The sequence below is a fragment of the Carassius auratus genome, chromosome 5 (assembly GCF_003368295.1).
Source record: "Carassius auratus strain Wakin chromosome 5, ASM336829v1, whole genome shotgun sequence".
Lineage (NCBI taxonomy): Eukaryota > Metazoa > Chordata > Actinopteri > Cypriniformes > Cyprinidae > Carassius > Carassius auratus.
The window spans coordinates 10,929,038-10,951,237 of NC_039247.1; the positions used below are offsets into that span (position 1 = coordinate 10,929,038).

The window sequence follows — 22,200 nt, forward strand, 5'->3', positions numbered from 1 at the left end:
GATGGAACAGTTTTAGTGAGGCTACCTGCACATTTCAGCCATCTGAGATTCCAGGTAATGTCAAAGGGTAGAGGATGACACCTGGTCCAAAAGCTCTTGGGTGTAATAATGGGTACTTGTTTATTTATTAATTTGTGCTTTAGCTGATGCTTTTAATCCACAATAAGTGCATACTGCTGTACCACTCCCAAAGAGAACGGACTGTAGGAGGACATTATGCTAATCTAAATTTACAAGGGTTGGTACAAATATTGGTGGGGAAATATCGCATGTACAAATAAAGGTCATGTAGAAAGAGAGAGAGAGAGAGAGAGAGAGAGAGAGAGAGAGAGAGAGAGAGAGAGAGATAGAAAGAAAGAGTGTGTGGGGGAAGACTTCTAATGCTAAGGGTCTGCAGCCTTCTTACCGCAGATGCACTGGCCGACAGAACATAATTGCGTGGCCTAGTCTCCTGAAAGTCAGGCGCAGCCTACAGGTGGAGGGGGGGAAACAGAGTTTTACAAAGAATCATGTGTGTACATGAACTAACCCAGCAGACAACACTATTTTCATATTATCACATAAAAACAACAACAAAAACATTTGACAAACCAGCCTGTAAGCTCTCCCACACACACACAAAAAAACAGGCAAATTAGGACTGTAGCAGTAGATCTTTTGAATCACTTCTTTGCACTCCAAACCAAAATAAATAAAATGATAAAATATAAAAATGTAATAAAATAAAAGGATTAATCATTTATTAAGATCTTTTTACTCTTAATTTTCATTAGATTTTTTAAGTCGTTTTTATACTTGGATAATCTTGTTTTAGTGCTTAAGGGTTAAAGAAAGGAACTACTTACCATAAAAAATAAAAATCACAATTTAATTGTCATTTGTCACTGTTTTGAGGGACTATATATACAGTAATGTTTTATTTTAGTACAGTTGTACTGTTTGAAATAGCACAAGAGCAGTTTTTTTTTCGTGGTACCCTTTGCACTGCTGTGTATTGTGAAGAGTACAATGCTCTGGTCTCCAAATGCTGTTGAAATTAGCCAAAGTGGACCAGATTCTTATACAATACATAACAGAGACTCATAAAATAAGTCATTAATATTATATATACATATACATACAATCAAATATACAGTATAACTGTATATGTGTGCATATGTATATATTATGCACTTTAAAAACATACACGCTATTCAGTTAAATTAGGCTATTTTATCTTATAGCTTAGCTTCTTTTTTTTTTCTTCTATTTATTTTTTTACATTTTTATAATTTGAACTTCACAAATCCCCTCCACTTTCATCATGGATTTTGAGGACATCCGGTTGGGAAATCCTGCTCTATAATATACAGTACGTTGAAAGTTTTTCAAAAAGACAGATTTATTTTATTTTTTTTCCTAAATATAGGTAGAGGTGGCTGATACAGTAGGTCAGCTTTCAGGCCTGTACAAGTAACTGCTTGCAGAAAGCAGCAAAGGATGAAAAGCATTAAATCACGCAAACACATAAACTCACATCTCCCTCACACTGCGCAAATGACAACAGAGAGACGAGTTAGTGAATACATGGAAATGGAAAATATCAGACACAGGGCAAATATGATGATGGAGTCATAATTGTGTTTCCTTGTACATACACACACACTCAGACAAATAAACGACCAGGTTCCTCTTGGAGATTAGAAAAAAGGTAACATTAGTCTTGTTATGCACCGCTGACATTAAATTACCCCTGTAATACTTGATAAGTGTCAGGACGGAAATCACACCTAAATGGGTGTATAAGCATACAATATCAACCATGCAGGAAAAGAAGAAAAGAAAACATGATAAAACAGCATGTGACTCAGCCCTCTCCGTTAACTAACAAAATCTTGAATCACTGAAAGGCATAAAAGGAAGAAGCAAAGGGACATTTGTATCATCAAGATGTGTGCTTTTGCCCCCTGACTCAGAGGGCAAAGTAATGACTTTATAAATTTTCTCACTGATAAAATAGATAACATTAGAAATACAATAGCGAATGTAGATTCTACAGCGTCTAACACTTCAGTTTCATCCATCGCAACTAAAGATAAACTGCAGTGCTTTACAAATATAGGACAGGATAAATAAATAAACTTATAACTGTATCTAAACCAACAACATGTTTATTAGATCCTGTACCCACTAAATTACTGAAAGAGTTGTTACCTGTAGCCGAAGAACCGCTTCTCAATATCATTAACTCAACATTATCTTTAGGTCACGTCCCAAAACCATTCAAGCTGGCGGTTACTGGCAAATTATAGGCTTATTTCAAATCTTCCATTTATGTCTAAAATTTTAGAAAAAGTTGTGTCTGCTCAATTGAGCACCTTCCTGCATAAAAATGATCTGTATGAAGATTTTCAGTCAAGTTTCAGGGCCCACCATAGCCCAGAAACTGCACTTGTTAAAATGACAAATGACCTGCTTCTTGCGTCAGATCAAGGCTGCATCTGATTTCTAGTTTTACTTGATCTTAGTGCTGCGTTCGACACCATAGATCATGACATACTCATAATCGATTACAAACCTATACAGGTATTAAAGGGCAGGCTCTAAGATGGTGTAGATCCTACCTGTCCGATCGCTACAATTTAGTTTATTTAAATGGAGAGTCATCTCATTTATCACCAGTAAAATATGGAGTGCCTCAAGGATCCATCCTAGGTCCCCTTATATTTTCAATATACATGTTGCCCCTTGGTAATATTATTAGAAAAAACGGAATTAGCTTCCACTTTTATGCTGATGATACTCAGCTATATATCTCAACAAGACCAGATGAAACTTCCCAATTATCTAAGCTAACAGAGTGTGTTAAAAATGTAAAAGATTGGATGACCAATAATTTTATCCAATTAAATTCGGATAAGACAGAGATATTAATTATTGGACCAAAAAACACTACACAGAATTTTGTTGATTACAATTTGCAACTAGACGGATGAACTGTTACTTCCTCTACAGTCAAAAATCTGTGTGTTATATTAGACAGCAACTTGTCTTTTGAAAATTATATTTCCCATGTTACAAAAACTGCATTCTTCCATCTTAAAACATTACCAAGCTACGAAACATGTTATCTGTTTCTGATGCAGAAAAGCTAGTTCATGCATTCATGACCTCTAGACTGGACTATTGTAATGCACTTCTAGGTGGTTGTCCTGCTTATTCAATAAACAAGCTACAGGTAGTCCAAAATGCAGCAGCTAGATTCCTTACCAGGTCAAGAAAATATGATCATATAACCCCAATTTTACAGTCGCTGCACTGGCTACCTATTACGTTCCGTATCAGTTACAAATTATCATAACTTATCTATAAGGCCCTAAATGGTTTAGCTCCTGCATACCTAACTAGCCTTCAACCACGTTACAATCCATCACGCTCCCTAAGATCACAAAACGCTGGACTTTTGGGTAGTTCCTAGGATAGCAAAGTCCACTAAAGGAGTCTTTAGACACCTAGAGTCCAGAACACCTGAGAAGAGGTGATGCTGACCATCAGAGGACCTCAGATGATGCTAGCCCTGAATCAACAAACAGAACTAACAAGTATTGCTACAAGTGTGACTGCATCATATAATTATTATTAATTATTAATATTATTAATATAATTATTATTAATAATATTAATAATGTTCATCGTCTGGCTGACTATGTCTTGTATTAATTATTCTAAAAATCCTGTCATATGTGCACAAACTGACAGTCACCACTTATAAGCTACTACTAAATATTGTAGAAACATTATTTTCTGTAAAGTTGCTTTGTAACGATTTGTATTGTAAAAAGCGCTATACAAATAAACTTGAATTGAATTGAATTCCCAGACAGAACTTCAAATCTGCTTCATGAATATCTTAATTAAGGTTAAGTCAGTGAGACCTAAATAAGTGTTACAAATAACAGATTGGCGTTAACCAATAATGGTGATATCAAACAGGAACCTCATATTTTGCCACCTCAAGCATCAAAACCCTACGAGTTTGTCCATTTGGTTTTTTTTTTTTAAATCTTTTCAATTGTCCAGAATAAGTTAGTCAAAGTAAATTTAAGCATATGAATTTTATTTACACACCAATGAAGCATTCAGAAATACTTTGTTTGTTAAGGAATCAGTCCATTTTGTGGTTAAAGTACTCCTATGCCATTTCCAAAGCAATCCTTTCATGCAGTATGCAATGTAGTCGTACTCGTATGTGAATGTAAACGATTTGCAAAGTTGTAAAGCCAAATGTTCGCAATAAATATAGTTATTGTCTCCCTAAAATAAAGAATTGACTCTGAACAGCCTAAAGGAATCATCAGGAACTCGAATCCCACTTCCATGATGGATGCATGTCACAGGGTAAAACATTTGCATAATGTATGTTCTACGTTGGCCGGCTGTGAACAACTTGACCCCATCCTCAAACACTGTAGCTTGTTCATGTCGTGAAGACACTGTGTCCTATACAGTGATAGTATATTAGTTTAATTTTAATTTCCGAAAGACGAGGCTGCAAAGTTTTTCCACTGTACCACAGCAGTACAACCCTAATCTTTTTGTCCCTTCAGTTTACTGACGACTGCTTCTCTAATATTGCAGAGTTCAATGCAGGACACTTGCTTCAAAATACAGAACTATGGCATTGTATCATTGCGACACACAGTGTACATGGTAGACCAATCACAACAGACTGGGCCATCTGACCAATCAGAGCAAAGTAGGCTCACAGAAAGGAGGACCTTATAGAGACTGAATCTATAATTAAGAATTGAGAAAACCTATTATTAAACAATTATTATAGTGCTTTAGTTGTTGATGAGAGGATGGTGGAGGAAATGAAAGAATATGAGAGGAGGAAGACATGTAATGATGATGAAGAAATAAAGTGAAAATAAAACTTACAGCAGCCTTGGCCTCTGCTAACTTTGCTTTCTTGAGCCGAGCTTTGCAAACATCCAGATCAAGACGTCGGTTCTCAAGTAGCCTTCTCTCTTTCTGATAACAGAACAGACTTTTGTGAGAGAGGAAGTGTACTTAATTGCACTTGTACTATCTTATTTTTAAAAAGATAATATAATATTAATGAACTAAAAGACCACTTCAGCCTATGACAAGAGAATACACATTCATGATGATGTTTCTTAACACTCATAAGTACAAAAGTACATTTAAAATCAAATTGTCATATATATACACACACACACACACACACACAAACACACACACACACACAGTACAGACCAAAAGTTTGGACACACCTTCTCATTCAAAGAGTTTTCTTTATTTTCATGACTGAAAATTGTAGAGTCACACTGAAGGCATCAAGGGCTATTTGACCAAGAAGGAGTGTGATGGGGTGCTGCGCCAGATGACCTGGCCCTCCACAGTCACCGGACCTGAACCCAATCGAGATGGTTTAGGGGTGAGCTGGACCGCAGACAGAAGGCAAAAGGGCCAACAAGTGCTAAGCATCTCTCAGGGAACTCCTTCAAGACTGTTGAAGACCATTTCAGGTGACTACCTCTTGAAGCTCATCAAGAGAATGCCAAGAGTGTGCAAAGCAGTAATCAAAGTAAAAGGTGGCTACTTTGAAGAACCTAGAATATTACATATTTTCAGTTGTTTCACACTTTTTTTGTTATGTATATAATTCCACGTGTTAATTCATAGTTTTGATGCCTTCAGTGTGAATCTACAATTGTCATAGTCATGAAAATAAAGAAAACTCTTTGAATGAGAAGGTGTGTCCAAACTTTTGGTCTGTACTGTATATATATATATATATATATATATATATATATATATATATATATATATATGTACTGTGTATATTTATCACTTAAATGAATGAAACTTGGATGTGTTTTCTTTTAGAGATCTGAGGAGGCTGAGCTGTTATTTTGAACTTTTTTCATTGAAGAAATAGATCCAAATCAGGTAGTACTTGTTAACTGAACTATTGTATTGTATTGTATTGTACAATATCACATTTGCAAACTCCTTTAACTATTAAAAGCGGTCACTCTCCTTATCGCGATCTGTGGACAGACAGAAACTGAGAGCGCGCAAGTGATTTCAAAAGACTCAAGACTCAAAAGCACATGCAAATGATTCCTTCATGGTAAGCATGATTTCACCAAGTACAACATGTTCCTGGATCAACATCCTTGTTGGAACAAAAGCCCAATCAACCAATCAGAATAGAGATATAACTTTCAGGAAATATCTGTTTTAGGCTCAAAATCAGGGTTAGGTTGTTCTACACCCTTGTTAATCAGATATCATTTCCCACTGATTTTAGGAATAATTTATGGGTAAGGTTAGGTTTAGGGATTGGATTAATAAAGGATAATCAAAAGATGTTGATCCAAGAACATATCTTGGCAAAATCACGGCAACCATTTCTTCATCAGTCATCGCGTTATAAGTGTAGAACCTGTGGGAATGAGTCGAATTGTTATCAACACTTGAGACAGAGATTGTAAATTTCACTCACAGAAATGGTTTTCCAGTCCCCCTCTAGAAAGTTCCTCAGAGGCGTGAGGAAGTTGATGGCTGACGTCTGTAAGAATTCCCGCTCTGCTCCACCCAATCTCCTCTGATACTCTCCAACAGTGATCAAAGTACTACCTGAAATCACAAACATGCCATTAACAAAACATTATATTACAATATTTTTCTGTCAAATCATTTTCAAACATGATAAACTAACCAAAATCATCCCATGAATTACTGACTGCATCAAATAATTTGGTTTGCACACTTTAAACTCATTCAGATGGAAGTGGAACATTAAGAATATAAGATTATAGACTCATCTCAACTAGTTTGTGATGTAGGTATCTTTATCAATCAGAGACCTAAACTCACAGAATGAAACACTGTCTCACACTAGGCATGTTTAGACAGATGCTTTGATGCTGCTTCGATTCTCTGTAAATTAATTTTACATTCATGATGTCATAATTACCCTGGTAATGATTGTGATTTATGATTGTGATTTCAGGTATGTTGACATATCTAAGAGTGCGACTTGATTGTCATAAATCTTTTTCAACCAGCATTCTTATGCTTATAATATTACAAGCAAATATTATGACCTGGTAATAACGGAGAGAAAAAAAAAAACACAGGATCTAATACACTTTCTCTCAGTAAATTCTAACTTAAAAGCATTCAAGAAGAGCTATTTGCCAACAAACCTTATGTTCCACCCGTTTCGAAAAGGAAAGTGCGCCATCTAATGACATTCACCATGCAGCTAAACATTAACTTGAACATAATCACTGGTCAAAAATAATACAAAGGGAATGCTTCATTTTTCATCTGTCACGTCGGAAGCCAAACAGTGCAAACAGGAAAAAGGGAGAATGGGCAGTGGCAATCCTGTCTCATATGGAGTATTAAATAAATAAATAAACAATAAAAAGGATGAGAATTTGTTTATAGAATTTGTGAATTCAGTAAATTTATGTGCACTGGCTTATAATGGGAAAAGATAGTTTTTCATTATGAGCAAACTGCTTATTATTATTATTTCTAAGTTAGGATATATGTAGCCGTTTTATCTGAACAAAATAACTTTTTCCCTTTTCTGTGTGTTTTCCAATTTAAAAAAATATATATTTAAAAAAAGCTGCATTATATTAATTTTGTTCTGGTTGCTTTTACAAACCATATGGAGTTCCTGGCCCAAATTCCTTTGCCGCATCCTGCATATACTGTCCCAGCAGCTCTGCATTGGTGGTTCTGGACGGGAGCTTTCTGTCCAATTTCTCATAGAAGAACTCTTCGATACGGGCACCTAAACAAAGATTCATGTCAAAGAAAGACATAATGCCTTATTCAAGGTTTACTCTAGTAAACGCAATCAAGTACAGCCCATCGTGTTTACTAATACTAACTAATAATACTGCTGTCCCATCATGTTTACTAATACTAATAATACTGTTGTCCCATCATGTTTACTAATCCAATTGAAGAGGCCTCACTTATCTGATGACCAGATCTGGTTAAGATTATCAGATGATTGAAGAACAGGTTTTTAAACTTGTGTCCATAACAAAAACAGTCCACAAGCTGGGTCTAACACTAAACATAAATTAAACTGAAGATCTAAAGCACAGGGCATGGGGAGTAGAGACACACTTACCAGTTTGGTCAACTGGAGCATGGAGAAAGTTAGAAAGAACAGGTTAGTGTTCTTACTAGTACACAATCACTAGGCCACAAGTACCTCTTGCAATTACTGTACATGAAACGCTTAAATACGTACAGTACATGAAAGGTACTGCCATCAAAGATGAGCCCTAAAGTATCTCAAACCTGTGGCCTTATCAATGGTTCAGACATTATAACTGAATGAGTACTAAAATAAAATGTTTCATGTTGTTTATTCAACTGTGAACTGCCAACATAAAATGCAAATGCAGATTTTTGAGTCGTGATATACACTACCGTTCAAACATTTGGAGTTAGTACGATTTTTTGTAATGTTTTGAAAGAAGTCTCTTATGCTCAACAAGGCTGCATTTATTTGATTAAAAATACAGTACATTTGTAATATTTCCTGGGATGACAAAGCTTAATCATCAGCAGCCATTACTCCAGTCTTCAGCGTCACATGATCCTTCAGAAATTATTCTGATATAATTATTAGAATATATTTAATATAAAGCATTTGAACAGAAATGGAAGTGCCTTACAGTACAGTGTCCTGCTCAAAGGCACAGTAACGATTTATAGCTCAGATTTGAACTGTTTATCTCAGCACCCTTGTAAAACATTTGTTTACTCTTAGAATTAGTGAAACTACCAATAAGAAGAGAGAAAATAAAAATCAAGGGTGCAAAGACAAAACAGTGCATTCATATAATGTGATACCTGACATAGTGACACTTGAGCACCACTGTTTTAAGATGGTTGTTAGGCATCATATTTCCCTGGCGGCCTGTGCAATAGAGCAGACTGATATCAACAAACAGTCAAGGGATGTTCCTGTTCATCATGTTTATGGTAAATGTCAACAACATGAGACATTTTTCAACATACAGGACCTCTGGTTGGGCTCAACATTTAGGAGACAAGACCACACATTTCAAACGATGTCTAATACCAAAATATAATTCAGAGGTTTAGGTAGACGCAGAAGAAAGGAAAATTTGAAACGTCTAGTCGACTCGTACTTGGGTTGGGTTGAAGCAGCACCTCGGTCTGTCTGAAGATCTTTTCGGTCCAGTTTTTGGTGCAGTCTGCTCGAGCAATCAGGTTCTCCAGGTGGGCATCTAGCTCAGTCTTTTCTGCCTGGCCAAGCTTCTCCTCTGTGTACTGGAGATCATAAAAAAATATATACAATTCAAGATGTAATGGAAAATATTTAACCGTAATAATGAATGAGCAGTAATCTTGTACTCTTGAAAGACTCAACATTCTCAGCAAGACAAGGAGACATACTCTTAAAGCGATTCACATGATTCGCTGGCATTATACTATTCCCTTTTAGGTTGTATTATTGTTTAGACAATGTTTCACAGTTCACATCAAGCAGATAATAATGCTATAAATCAGACACGTCAATTTTGAGTGCAACACAAATATAAAGACATCTTCTAAAAAAGACAATGTCAGGACATGGTAGATTTTAATCCAAAAAGCGTGCCTTTGCAGTTGGTATGCACTTGATATCCAAACATGCAGGCTAAAATGTCAGCCATTGCTAAAGATCAGTAGCTAACAGCTGAACAAGGGCCCTATGAGTCTCATTGATAAACAGGAAGCTTCTGGCAAGCTGGTGGACCTGCAGCAAAGATTTCCTCCGACAATGTGAAAAAAAAATATGGTGCTGGTGTTTAATATGTCACTCACACACAGGAAAGACCCCTGCTGACAGCACATTAAATTCAGGCCTGAGGTGAAAGAGGGAAAAGACATATAAATCACATTCACACACTGCGACTCAGCATGAAGGATTCCCTCCACATCAGCAGCTTTGAATGTGTCATCCATGAGCCAGAACATGGGTGGTCTTCACACTGACAGAGGGGTCTGCACAGTATCTTGTGATATCCAGGGATGTGGCATAAATATGAATATGACGCATAATGTTTTGACAATATACTGCCGGGCACAGTGTAAATACTGTAGTATACATACGGAGTATAGAAAATGCGCTGAAGAAAAATAACTACATATCTGTATTTCAATGCCACTTATTTAAAAAATATATTTTATTTTTGAATTTTTAAATGCTAAATCTGATCTTGTACTTTGTAAGGATTTTCACTTTAAAACCCCTCAGTTTGAAGTTTAGACCATTACATAGTTTCTGTTTATACAGTAGTTAATTATCAAAACAATTACACTGTTGGATTTTTATTCTCTTTTTTATTATACAAAATGTTTATCCTTCAGAAATAATCTTCCTTTTTTACATTTTATAGAACATATCGGTCACTCACAACTTGCAGTTTCAAGGATATGCCTAGCCTAGTTAAGAAATTACAAATATTGCAATTAATAGAAAATAACCTTTATGCTTAAATGCAAACCACCTACATGGAAACAGATGGGCATTCACCGTCACACAGATACACAACAGCTGGCCAGACATATTTCAGTGTTCTGCATTAGAAGGTCTATTAAAATGAAAATGCTCCCTCTCATGCTGTTCCAAAGCCATTGTGATTTTCTTCACAGCAATGTTGCGCACCACTTGTTTGCCATAAAATTGAAGGTAATGGTGACCAAGCTCCAAAAATAACAATTTGCAAACCATAAACAGTAGCAGAGCATCTTCTGTCGTGCTCGAACCAAAGTCCTATGGGTTCAGAATAACACGGGTGAGATTATGACATGTTGAGCTGATCTTACCCTTTGAAATTTGGTCAGTGATGATCAACCCGTTTACTGTCTAATGTCTTTGTTATACAGTAGGCTTTATAACTAAGTATATTTTTATACTCAGTTATATTTCAGTAGACTTAGCTTTGACAAACGATAACATGTGCATCAGCATTTTAAAAAAGAAAAATAATTGACTGTTCTGTAGTAAAACAGGGCTTCTTCTGTGAGCGAGACTTCAGCTGGTGACTGTCACATGAACACTCATTAATAATAGACACGGGTTGGGCTTGCGTCTATCGGCTTACAATAGAGAGGAAAATACAGATCATCGCAACATGACAAATAAGAATTGCTCGCTTGAACAATGACAGATACATTAAGACTTAGGCTGAAGAAAGCGAGGTTTGGATCTGTAAGGCCGAAAGAGCGAAGCGGTTCATTCATCGACTCGAGCCCGCTGCTGCTGCTGCTGCGTAACGTTACATCCATCCCTCTCAATTCACGCACGGCACTTATGACTGAACGCAACTACCGTAAAGTAACCAGAAACACAGGGCCATTTCATACCTGAACAGCACGAGTGAAGAAGACACCTGCATCCGAAGCTAGTTTCTTGACATTAAAATCCATCGTGTCAGCGTTTTCACTGTGTGCGTTTCAGCAACATCAGCTTGTTGGTTGTGTCTGCAACAGGATCGATTGTGCAGGACGAGGCCGGATCGACAGCGCTCCCTGGAGTTTAATGAGCTAACCATCAGTTACATCAGCCATCCTCTACTCAGCCTAGTTTAGAGCTGGATGCTTATTTTAATGCTCTGTTTTTGTGAACGCATTGTTTTTGGGGAATTGTAACAATTAACTTTTTTTAATAAATTACTTTTAATGAAAAACAACAATTTCTAAAAGTATCCTCTATGATCTGTACAGGTAAACCGACATGGTTTTAAACCCTTTCAGGACGTTAGGTTTCAGTAGTTATTTTTTTTATATATATACTCACTCATTCATACTTCTCTGGATCTAAAGGCCTCATGGTGGTTTCTTTTCACATAAATAATTTCTTGAATATTCAATTATTTCCATTATATAAACATTACAGCAAGATAAATGCAAACATTTCCCTTACTTGTCTCCATTATTTTAATGTATATCCTAAGCACGTCTTTATTTTAATAAAATGTGTTCAAAAAATTCAGGCTCCAGAAACACAATGATAAATTACATATAGCGCAATACAAAAACAGTTTGAGGCCTGAAAATTATTTAGCATTAAAGAAGATGCAGATAGGCTATTAAACATTATATTTATTATACTGCATAAATATTTCTGAAAACATTTAAATGCAGCTCCACATAAGTGTTTCTGAGCATGACAGACAGCAGGAAGGAATGGACCCTGCTGTTGTTGAAAAGGTGTCTGGGCAGCTGGTAATCAAATGGTAGCATTGTTCTTTAATAGGAAATGGCATATACGTAACCAGCATTACATAATTCATTTATCATTTGAAAACATGCGTAAAACAAAAGTTACACTCTCCTTTGCTCTTACATGTTTAAATTAATACAACTTTTTTCATCAACTACAGTGTTCCAAAATGTACTTGCATTAGCCTTGTCTTTGTTTAAACAAAAAGCTATAAAAATGTTTGCCCTCAAATGTACATTCAGATCATTTCCACATAAAGAGGTATGTTTGAGCCAGATGTGTGAACAGTGCGTCCATCCATCTTCCAGGAGCTCTTATTTTATTTGGTGTGGTCGTGAACCCACTGGCACAGTCTGTGACAGTAAGCTGGAGGACTGACTGTGGAGAATGTTTGTCGTGGGTATCTCAGTCTTTTCCACAGGTGCTCAAGCCTCTTTTTGAAACCATAAACAGTGAAGATGTCAATTATCCCGATGAAGTACCGCTGCTCTGGTCCATCAATGACATGAAGCGGGTTCTTGAAGTTGGGAAGTAGTCTCCGGTTTTGGGCCTGGAACATTTGTAGATCCGCTGACTCTGCTCCCACCCTAGCGGTTTGCTCAATTTCGTCTTCCTCAAAACTTGCGATGTCTGTTCCATCATTGCCACAGTGCATGTCTGTTATGTGACGCTGTGTTGAATATAATTCTGAGGAGAGGGGTGTGGAGTCTTCCTCTGTCACCACCCCGGGAACAGATGGCAAAGTGGCATGTGTAGGACTGGATGTTGCATTTACTGACCTAACAGCCAGTCAGAGAGGAACACAGAACAGAACAAAGAACCTTCACCAACTGAATGATCACCATCTAATGAGAATGTGTGGTTTTGCTTGTTTCTGGGTTGAAGCTCTGTTTTTTCTGCAGCAGATTATTTCACCTCAACTTTCCATGCTATTAAATTTGAGGGTGAACTATACCTTAAACATCTTGCATCATTTACTCATCCTTATGTCCTTCCAAACCCATATGACTTTCTTTTTTGTGGGGAACATGAAAAGAGATGTTTTGTAGAATGTTCATGCGTCTTCTCCACACAATAAAAAGTCATGGTGACCAAAGACTGTAAACCATAATGAAGTCATTTATTAACTTTGTGTGAGGAACAGACTGAAATTGAAGTTATTGTTCATTAAAAAGCTTGACAGTTATTATTTCCTTTCACTGTGTGGAAAAGAGCAGCTTGGACATTCTGCTACATGTCCTTTTGTGTTCTACGGAAAAGACAGTCATACAGGTTTCAATCATTTTTTATTTATTTATTTTTTGTTAAATCATGGATAAATGCAGTACCGTATTTTTCGGACTATAAGTCGCACCTAATTTTAAGTCACATCAGTCCAAAAATACGTCAGGACGAGGAAAAAAACATAAGTCGCACTGTACTGTAATTTGCATTTATTTAGAACCAAGAACCAAGAGAAAACATTGCCGTCTACAGCCGCGAGAGGGCGCTCTACGTTGCTCAGTGTAGACTACAGGAGCACTTTGGAGCAGCATAGACGCCCTCTCCCGGGTGTAGATGGTAATGTTTTCTCTTGGTTAATTTCTCTCAGTTCATGTCAAATTAATTTTGATAAATAAGTCGCACCTGACTATAAGCCGCAGGACCAGCCAAACTATGAAAAAAGTGTGACATATAGTCCGGAAAATACAGTATATGAGTTGATGTTCAATGAATAATGGAATGGTAGTAGCAAGGATTCACATAGTTATTATTATAGTTTAGCAATTTACTTTTTTGTTATTTCTTTGAGAAAATTACATTGAAGCTAGATATGATAGCTACATCCCTGCCTGCCAATGGCCGTTTGGAGAAGAAGGAGAAGGATCTGGAAACAGTTGTGAACATGAACATTCACAGTCAGGGTAAATAAAGCCTGTTATCCTTAAACACTGAACTAAACTATAGATAAAGATGCAGTAGAAAGTAAATGACTTGAAATAAAAAAAATTGTCTCTGAATCATGAGAACAATGAAAGCATGACCAAACATCAGTATTCTGCATCTAATCAAATACAATTCATCACTTTCTTCTGCGTGCACCTCAGCAGTCAAGCATGGGCAGTTCATTCAAATGACTGTGTGGGATAGCAGTGACCAGCCAAAAGTATCTCTGGGCCATCTGACTGTCAAAAATATATTTTTTTTAACAATTAACAATTATGAATGCCAAACTACACCAACCTTGAGACTTCACTAAGTGTGTGTGCTACAATTGTGAAAAGATATTCATCTTCACTCTCCACTGTTTTCGAATCAACATCATTTTATAAATAATAGTCTTCAAACCCATTCCAGACCTTCATTAAAACATCTTTGTAAATGTCTAGTTGTTTGTGGATTACTAAATGCATGAAATACTAAACTTATGCTCACTTTTTGGCACGCATGATGAGTGTTGCGAAAGAGAGAGTCTGGCTGAGTTCATCCTGGTGCAGGGGCTGATGGGCCAGCAGAAGACTGTAGTCCAACACATTGAGCGTTTGAAGAAAGGCAGTGTCAATCTCCACCTGACGCAGGAACCAAGGGCATTGCTGATCTGTCATATAAACAAGGAGCCATGAGATTGACGGTAGTGTTGTCTTAATATCCTCATTCACCTATGAACTGAGCTTACCTAACTTAATGAACTGTCCTTCAAAATTAAGATCCTTCAAAACTACAATGATCTGGCTCCCTTCAGGGGCTGGGTCGGTCCACCGGCTCATCTCACAGCCCTTTATATCATACCTTAAACATTGAGAGAAAAGGGAGAATGTAAAACTAGGGGAAGAGTAATGGGGAAGGAGGTGGGAGTGGAGGATTGGATCATTATTCTTACCATTAGTGCAAGCCAAAAGTAACAGCTAAAAGGCAAAACAATTTAATAACCAATAATTACAAGGCTGTGGATTATAGTAAGTCAAGATGACATCTTCTGAGGTGTACTCCCAAATAAGTGATGGAGAGATTAGAAACATTAAATATTCATATCACTGATAATAGACGAATCGATAACACTTCATTTCCATTTCCAACATGCAGTGAGTCTTACCTTGCTGTGATTCTGTCATCAGGGTAAAACACACTTTGCATCACAATAAAGTACTTCTGCACACAGAAAACCAGTAGTTTTATAACGTTTTCCTTCAGAGTTCATAAAAGAATGATATTAACAGGTAACTGGCAATGTTAAATGAAATAATTACCATCCTCTGATGTGCCATTTTGATCCTGTGAACACCTGTCCATGAATAAAGCATGACAATCTCTTAAATGGAGGCAATAAAGATAAGCATTTAGGATTTTAAGGCCTTCAAATTTTAAAATTAGTGGATAAAAAAAATTGTCCAGTAACATTTGTTGATAAGTCATGTTAATTTAATAGCGCCCTGGTTCTCACCTAAAAATTTGACGAGCAGAGAGTGTGGGTACTTCTCCAGATGTTCCATGTAGATTCTCAAGTTAGACAAGAGAAATCGCACTTCTCTTTTACTCTGTGTCTTTAAGAAGAACCGCTTGTCATTACTAAACAGAGGACAGAGAACGGTGTTATAGGTTTGATATCAAACAATCATGATGATATTACAAAGTTTACTTCTAGATACGTATCTGATATATACTATATTGTTAAAAGGTTTGGTCAGTGAGGTTTGTTTTTATGCTTTTGAAAGAAGTATCTTCCAAGACTACCAAGACTATATTTATTTGATCAGAAATCAATAAAATATACATTATGTAACATTTTCACTATTTAAAATAATTGTCTTCTATTAGATTTTAAAATGTAACGTGTCCTGTATGGCAAAACGAATTTAGCGTAAGTCTTCAGTGTCACATGATCCTTCAGAAATCATTCTAATGTGCTGAATTTAATCCATCCTGGCTAAATAAAAATATTAAATGGTGTGTGTGTGTGTGTGTGTGTGTGTGTGTGTATATATATATATATATATATATATATATATATATATATATATATATATATATATATATATATATATATATATATATATATATATATATATATATATATATATATATATATATATATATATATATATATATATATATATATATATATATATATATATAAAGAGAGAGAGAGAGAGAGAGAGAGAAAATATTAAATAAATTAAGTATAATTAGGTATAAATGTGACTGAGATCTAGGTATAAAAATCAAAAATGCTCTTTAAAATGGAGTACAGCCCTTCTTATACGTCATATTGAACTATGTGACTTCTCCCATTTATTTCTCTATGAGTGGTCTGTCTCTTCATCCTTATGCTGAATCTGGTGCATATGCTCCTGCATGTGAAGCATTTGTGCTGACTCACGTTAGGAAGAAGTCTGCCTTGCTCTTGGAATTGCTGATGAATTGCAGGTAGCTGCCTTCAGAGGAGAGAGACTGCTGATATTCCTTCTCTGTCATCCCCAGGGAGCGCCGCAGACTGGCAAACACCGGCCCAGCGTACGTCTCCATCCTGAAGTCCTTCAAGCAGTCACAAACACAACAAAATTCCATTTAAACATCTTAAGCATAATTCAAGCAAAACAAACTCATGCTCAACAACTGCTTAGTAATTATGTAACATTTTGTCCAGTACAGCCAAAAAAAAAAGTATGCAAAAAATATAGTAAGCAGTGTTGGCTTTTTCCTTTAACATACCTTATAGATTTGAGTAACCTCAAGATTGTAGTCATCCTCAGACAACTCATCCTAAAAAACACAAAATACATGATCAATAATGAAAAGTATTCAGCATTGTCCTGTTGATAGCATGCTTTTGCAGGTAATGTTTCTCTTTTTGTTGTTAAAGTGTGTGAGAGAGCTTTGACCCCCAGACAACAGGCAGCACATTCATGCGTCATACTGCTGTCTAAGCAGACTGGATTCAATAGAATCAGGGGTCTGCAACATCATCTATGTGTGTGTTTGTTAGTGAACAAGCACATGACCATGAGTGCAACAACCACAATGCAAAATAGGTTGAGTGGATAATGATCGAGGGATGTGTTTGCCTCATTCACAAGTCTGTGTGGAGCACTGAAAATGGCGACAGAAAGCTATATTGAAAAGAGGGGCAAGAGGACAATGTTTGAAGTCTATTCATGTTTTTTAACACCATTCATTTACATTCTGGTGAAATCAAGTTTATTATATCGGAGTACATTTTAATGTGCATACTTGCTTTTAAAAAGCCTTTAATCATTACTATATTCACAACATAGTAGGAGATTGATTGTCTTACTGGTTTCATAAAATGGTTTACAAAACAAAAAGGCATATTATTTGACAAATTTAATTAATTACTTAAGTTCCCTTATATGTAAATATGTATTTAAGCATGGCTGTTTCAACATATTGACAGCATCCAGTACCAGAACTATCTAATTCTATGATGTATGGTTTTCCCATACTATAAAAGGTAGTCAGGGGTGTCAACTAGGAGAGTCCTTGTCTTGTCCTGGTTTGAAGGTGGCCCTGTATTTCTTAGACATCAGTCAATGCCACAGAAACTGTGGTTTCAATATTCTATCATCTCAATAAGAAAAGAGAACTACAGAAAGCATTGCAATGCTACATGAATAATCTACGAAACACCACAAATGTGACAGGCCTATGTGGAAAAAAATGAGTCATGCACATACAGTACCATGTTCAGAGATGAATAGTACTGTCTTGTTCCTCTATAACACACTTAAGTTAAGATATACATTGTGCATCAGGCTTCTGGTTATTATTTACTTATTCCATTTACCCAACTTCATTCTACACTCTTTTTCATGGTTAAAAAAATGCACTGGTGTCTGCTTTGACATTTCTCCCCTCTCTTGTGGCGCTACCATGCACTGAGGACTGTTGCATTGTTCGAATTCTGGCCCTCCACCCTAATGTGTGCAAAACAATGGTGGTGTTTGTTACTGAAACACTTAGATATTCTTTAACACCCTCTGCTCTGTTACTCTTGAGCAAATTACCAGTATAAAACAGCTCAAATTAAGCTAAATCATTGTAATATGGTGCCACAAACACACAGTCTCCATGGAAAGTTCAGACTAACTATGGTCGTCTCTGTGGAGCTTGCACTCAGACTAATTAATGGTAAATGGAACAAGCCTGTCTCCTTAGAGGTCTCCGATGCCAAAGCTTTTGTCTCTCTCACCTTTTATTTCAATATGGAATTAAACATTGAAAATGCAATGTGAGCTGGACTGTTTATGTCCTTGTGATTCTATTTTGGTTTTGTTTTCATAATTCCAAACCTGTTTGATTGCAATGATCTGTGACTTTGTTCATATCAGTTTGAGTGGCAGATGTTAACACTAGTTGATAGAAGTGATGTCTGGGGGAAACAGCATACTGGGGCAGTTTATGTCAAAACAACTGTCCAAAAGGATATTGGTGCCTCACTTTTTTTAATGGCATTTATGATAACTATACATCTGCAGATAGCATATCTGTTCTACATACAAGACTACATTAAGCATATTTTAATTCTCTCTATTGTGTATCTGAGTTGTATTCTATATGTATCACTGTACTGAACTATATTTGCCTATTTATAATTATTGTGTTATATTCTATTTTATTGCCTTTATTATGTATGTACCTTATTTGATCTGTAAGCTCCTGTTTTCTCATATTCTTCTTGGCAATAAAGCTCATTCTGATTCTGGTACTGATTAAAGAAAATTGTATATGTTTTATATATTTTCACCACACACCCCTAGGAGTCCTTAAAAGGGTCAAAAACTCTAGCTCTAACTACATCTTTCCCACTGTAATATTTCCTTTAAGACGGAAGTAGTATTCAGTAGGGACTGGATGGTTCATAAACACGTGTATACTCACAGGTAAAGGGTTGTCAATGGTGTTCTGCACAGCGGCATACAGCCCTTCCTTCATCATACAGGTGAGGCTGTAAAACTCATGCTGCTGGTCGATCTCAAACAGACCCAGCAGTTTCCATTGCTGCCTCAGTCTTCCCCACCATCTCTTCTTCACTGTGCGTCTGCGGCGGCTCACACTTGGCCCTGACGTCTCCATCTACATAATAGACATAAGCTTATATACAGTACTCCAACAAGCCTTCGTAAAATGACATGCATTCCCACATATTTTTATCAGTATTTTGGGAGTGTTTGTGTGCTTATGAGATATTAATATACTATGTGAGATATTAATATATTTTACTGCCCTCTATTCATGTTTTAATGACGGAGGGTCATAATGCTGAATCTGGTTAAGGTCTTCCTGACAACAGAACAAAATCTGTATCTGTTCAAGTGTATTCTCAGAGAATAACAATGAATTATTTGTTATTCTTTATTTTTAGTGGATGCAGAGCACCTGCAGCAGGTCATAGCACACATCTGACATGCCATCAGCTGTAATAAATGCGCTGCTCCTTTTAAGACATTTGTGCGTTGTTTGCACGAGGAAATCATAGTTTCAAAAAATACTAGCTCATAGTTTAGCCAAAACCCATTTAGCTCGTCATCCTAAGTGGCATGTACCTAAATGGGTTTTTCAGCACTGTACAGAGTGCCAGAGAAATATTTAATCAGAAATAAGTTTATTTGTTTCAGTGATGGTAATCAGCTGTTCTGCATTAAGGAATTCATTTTTTTTCAATATCAGTCTTCAGCTTTTCCCTCTCTAAACGCAGCCTGAGATTTTAAAAGACCTCTTGTCATCAGATCCTCGTATGAACCGCAGAATTAAGAGAAAGTACAAGTCCACAGTAATGTATACTTTTATTATTCTGATTGAGACAAAGACAGTTTTTGATGAACATTTAAACAAACCAACAAATATTAAAACAGGACGAGCCAGTCGAACTGACAGGAGAAATTGAGTTTCCCTTCAGTTTGACAAAAATAACAGAAACAAGGTCTTTCTGTCTAATAATAATAACAGATATGCACTTACCTCAGCGCGATTCAATCTGGATCCTCTAATATATGTCCTGGTCCGTCCTCCGGGTCGTGGATGGAGAGATCAGCGCATTCTTTCTGTCCTCGCGTGACATGACACGACACGAGCAGCGTGTGGATGAGCAGCTCGAGCTCTTTCAGTCTCTCATCAGAACAAACGAGCGTGACTGCAGCGGCCCACACACACACACACACACGCTTAGTTACCGAAAACACGGACCTGAACGACCAATCACCAAATATGCGGACACAAAACTAAAACTAAATTAGTGCTTAGAGTAGATTGGTATTTTACACGTATTACAACCTTTGAGTAATATTTTTATACATAGTAAATTATCTCTTTATTCATATACATATATATACAGTATTGTTCAAAATAATAGCAGTACAATGTGACTAACCAGAATAATCAAGGTTTTTAGTATATTTTTTATTGCTATGTGGCAAACAAGTTACCAGTAGGTTCAGTAGATTGTCAGAAAACAAACAAGACCCAGCATTCATGATATGCACGCTCTTAAGGCTGTGCAATTGGGCAATTAGTTGAAAGGGGTGTGTTCAAAAAAATAGCAGTGTCTACCTTTGACTGTACAAACTCAAAACTATTTTGTACAAACATTTTTTTTTTTCTGGGATTTAGCAATCCTGTGAATCACTAAACTAATATTTAGTTGTATGACCACAGTTTTTTTAAAACTGCTTGACATCTGGGTGGCATGGAGTCAACCAACTTGTGGCACCTCTCAGCTGTTATTCCACTCCATGATTCTTTAACAACATTCCACAATTCATTCACATTTCTTGGTTTTGCTTCAGAAACAGCATTTTTGATATCACCCCACAAGTTCTCAATTGGATTAAGGTCTGGAGATTGGGCTGGCCACTCCATAACATTAATTTTGTTGGTTTGGAACCAAGACTTTGCCCGTTTACTAGTGTGTTTTGGGTCATTGTCTTGTTGAAACAACCATTTCAAGGGCATGTCCTCTTCAGCATAGGGCAACATGACCTCTTCAAGTATTTTAACATATGCAAACTGATCCATGATCCCTGGTATGCGATAAATAGGCCCAACACCATAGTAGGAGAAACATGCCCATATCATGATGCTTGCACCTCCATGCTTCACTGTCTTCACTGTGTACTGTGGCTTGAATTCAGAGTTTGGGGGTCGTCTCACAAACTGCCTGTGGCCCTTGGACCCAAAAAGAACAATTTTACTCTCATCAGTCCACAAAATGTTCCTCCATTTCTCTTTAGGCCAGTTGATGTGTTCTTTGGCAAATTGTAACCTCTTCTGCACATGCCTTTTTTTTAACAGAGGGACTTTGCGGGGGATTCTTGAAAATAGATTAGCTTCACACAGACGTCTTCTAACTGTCACAGTACTTACAGGTAACTCCAGACTGTCTTTGATCATCCTGGAGGTGATCATTGGCTGAGCCTTTGCCATTCTGGTTATTCTTCTATCCATTTTGATGGTTGTCTTCCGTTTTCTTCCACGTCTCTCTGGTTTTGCTCTCCATTTTAAGGCATTGGAGATCATTTTAGCTGAACAGCCTATCATTTTTTGCACCTCTTTATAGGTTTTCCCCTCTCTAATCAACTTTTTAATCAAAGTACGCTGTTCTTCTGAACAATGTCTTGAACGACCCATTTTCCTCAGCTTTCAAATGCATGTTCAACAAGTGTTGGCTTCATCCTTAAATAGGGGCCACCTGATTCACACCTGTTTCTTCACAAAATTGATGACCTCAGTGATTGAATGCCACACTGCTATTTTTTTGAACACACCCCTTTCAACTAATTCAACTAATTGCCCAATTGCACAGCCTTAAGAGCGTGCATATCATGAATGCTGGGTCTCATTTGTTTTCTGAGAATCTACTGAACCTACTGGTAACTTGTTTGCCACGTAGCAATAAAAAAAATACGAAAAACCTTGATTAT

At 36.7% G+C, this 22,200-nt stretch overlaps 2 protein-coding genes across 7 annotated transcripts in view; both read right to left on the reverse strand.

The window, feature by feature from the left end:
• Positions 1–11,644, reverse strand: part of LOC113074960 (endophilin-B2-like) — a 29,808-nt gene extending 18,164 nt beyond the window's left edge. For 2 of the 6 annotated variants that reach the window (XM_026247681.1, XM_026247674.1), the window contains exons 1-7: positions 11,428–11,644; positions 9,204–9,345; positions 8,171–8,182; positions 7,694–7,822; positions 6,515–6,648; positions 4,921–5,013; positions 407–469 (exon numbers count right to left, since the gene is read on the reverse strand). In XM_026247681.1, the coding sequence (XP_026103466.1) occupies positions 407–469; positions 4,921–5,013; positions 6,515–6,648; positions 7,694–7,822; positions 8,171–8,182; positions 9,204–9,345; positions 11,428–11,490 (636 nt within the window). In that variant the 5' untranslated portion in view covers positions 11,491–11,644. The remainder of the gene's footprint in view (positions 1–406; positions 470–4,920; positions 5,014–6,514; positions 6,649–7,693; positions 7,823–8,170; positions 8,183–9,203; positions 9,346–11,427) is intronic. The other 4 variants (XM_026247698.1, XM_026247688.1, XM_026247675.1 and 1 more) reach the window with 3 other exon arrangements.
• Positions 11,645–12,147: 503 nt separating this feature from the next.
• On the reverse strand, positions 12,148–20,472 carry LOC113074993 (phosphatidylinositol 4-phosphate 5-kinase-like protein 1). The gene is made up of 10 exons (XM_026247713.1): positions 20,243–20,472; positions 19,163–19,357; positions 16,976–17,026; positions 16,644–16,798; positions 15,708–15,832; positions 15,514–15,548; positions 15,360–15,415; positions 14,943–15,055; positions 14,702–14,864; positions 12,148–13,065 (listed from the first exon to the last, which is right to left on the reverse strand). The coding sequence occupies exons 2-10, from the start codon at positions 19,355–19,357 to the stop codon at positions 12,606–12,608; spliced, it is 1,353 nt and encodes a 450-aa protein (XP_026103498.1). The 5' UTR covers positions 20,243–20,472; the 3' UTR covers positions 12,148–12,605.
• Between the last annotated feature and the right edge of the window lie 1,728 nt (positions 20,473–22,200).

Coding starts and splice junctions, on each gene's coding strand:
- LOC113074993 (XM_026247713.1), bottom strand. CDS start 19,357: ATGGAGACGTCAGGGCCAAGTGTGAGCCGCCGCAGACGCACAGTGAAG. Junction 15,833..16,643: donor AAGGCAGACTTCTTCCTAAC/GTGAGTCAGCAC, acceptor TCCTCTGTTTAG/TAATGACAAGCGGTTCTTCT. Junction 15,416..15,513: donor AAATGGCACATCAGAGGATG/GTAATTATTTCA, acceptor TTCTGTGTGCAG/AAGTACTTTATTGTGATGCA.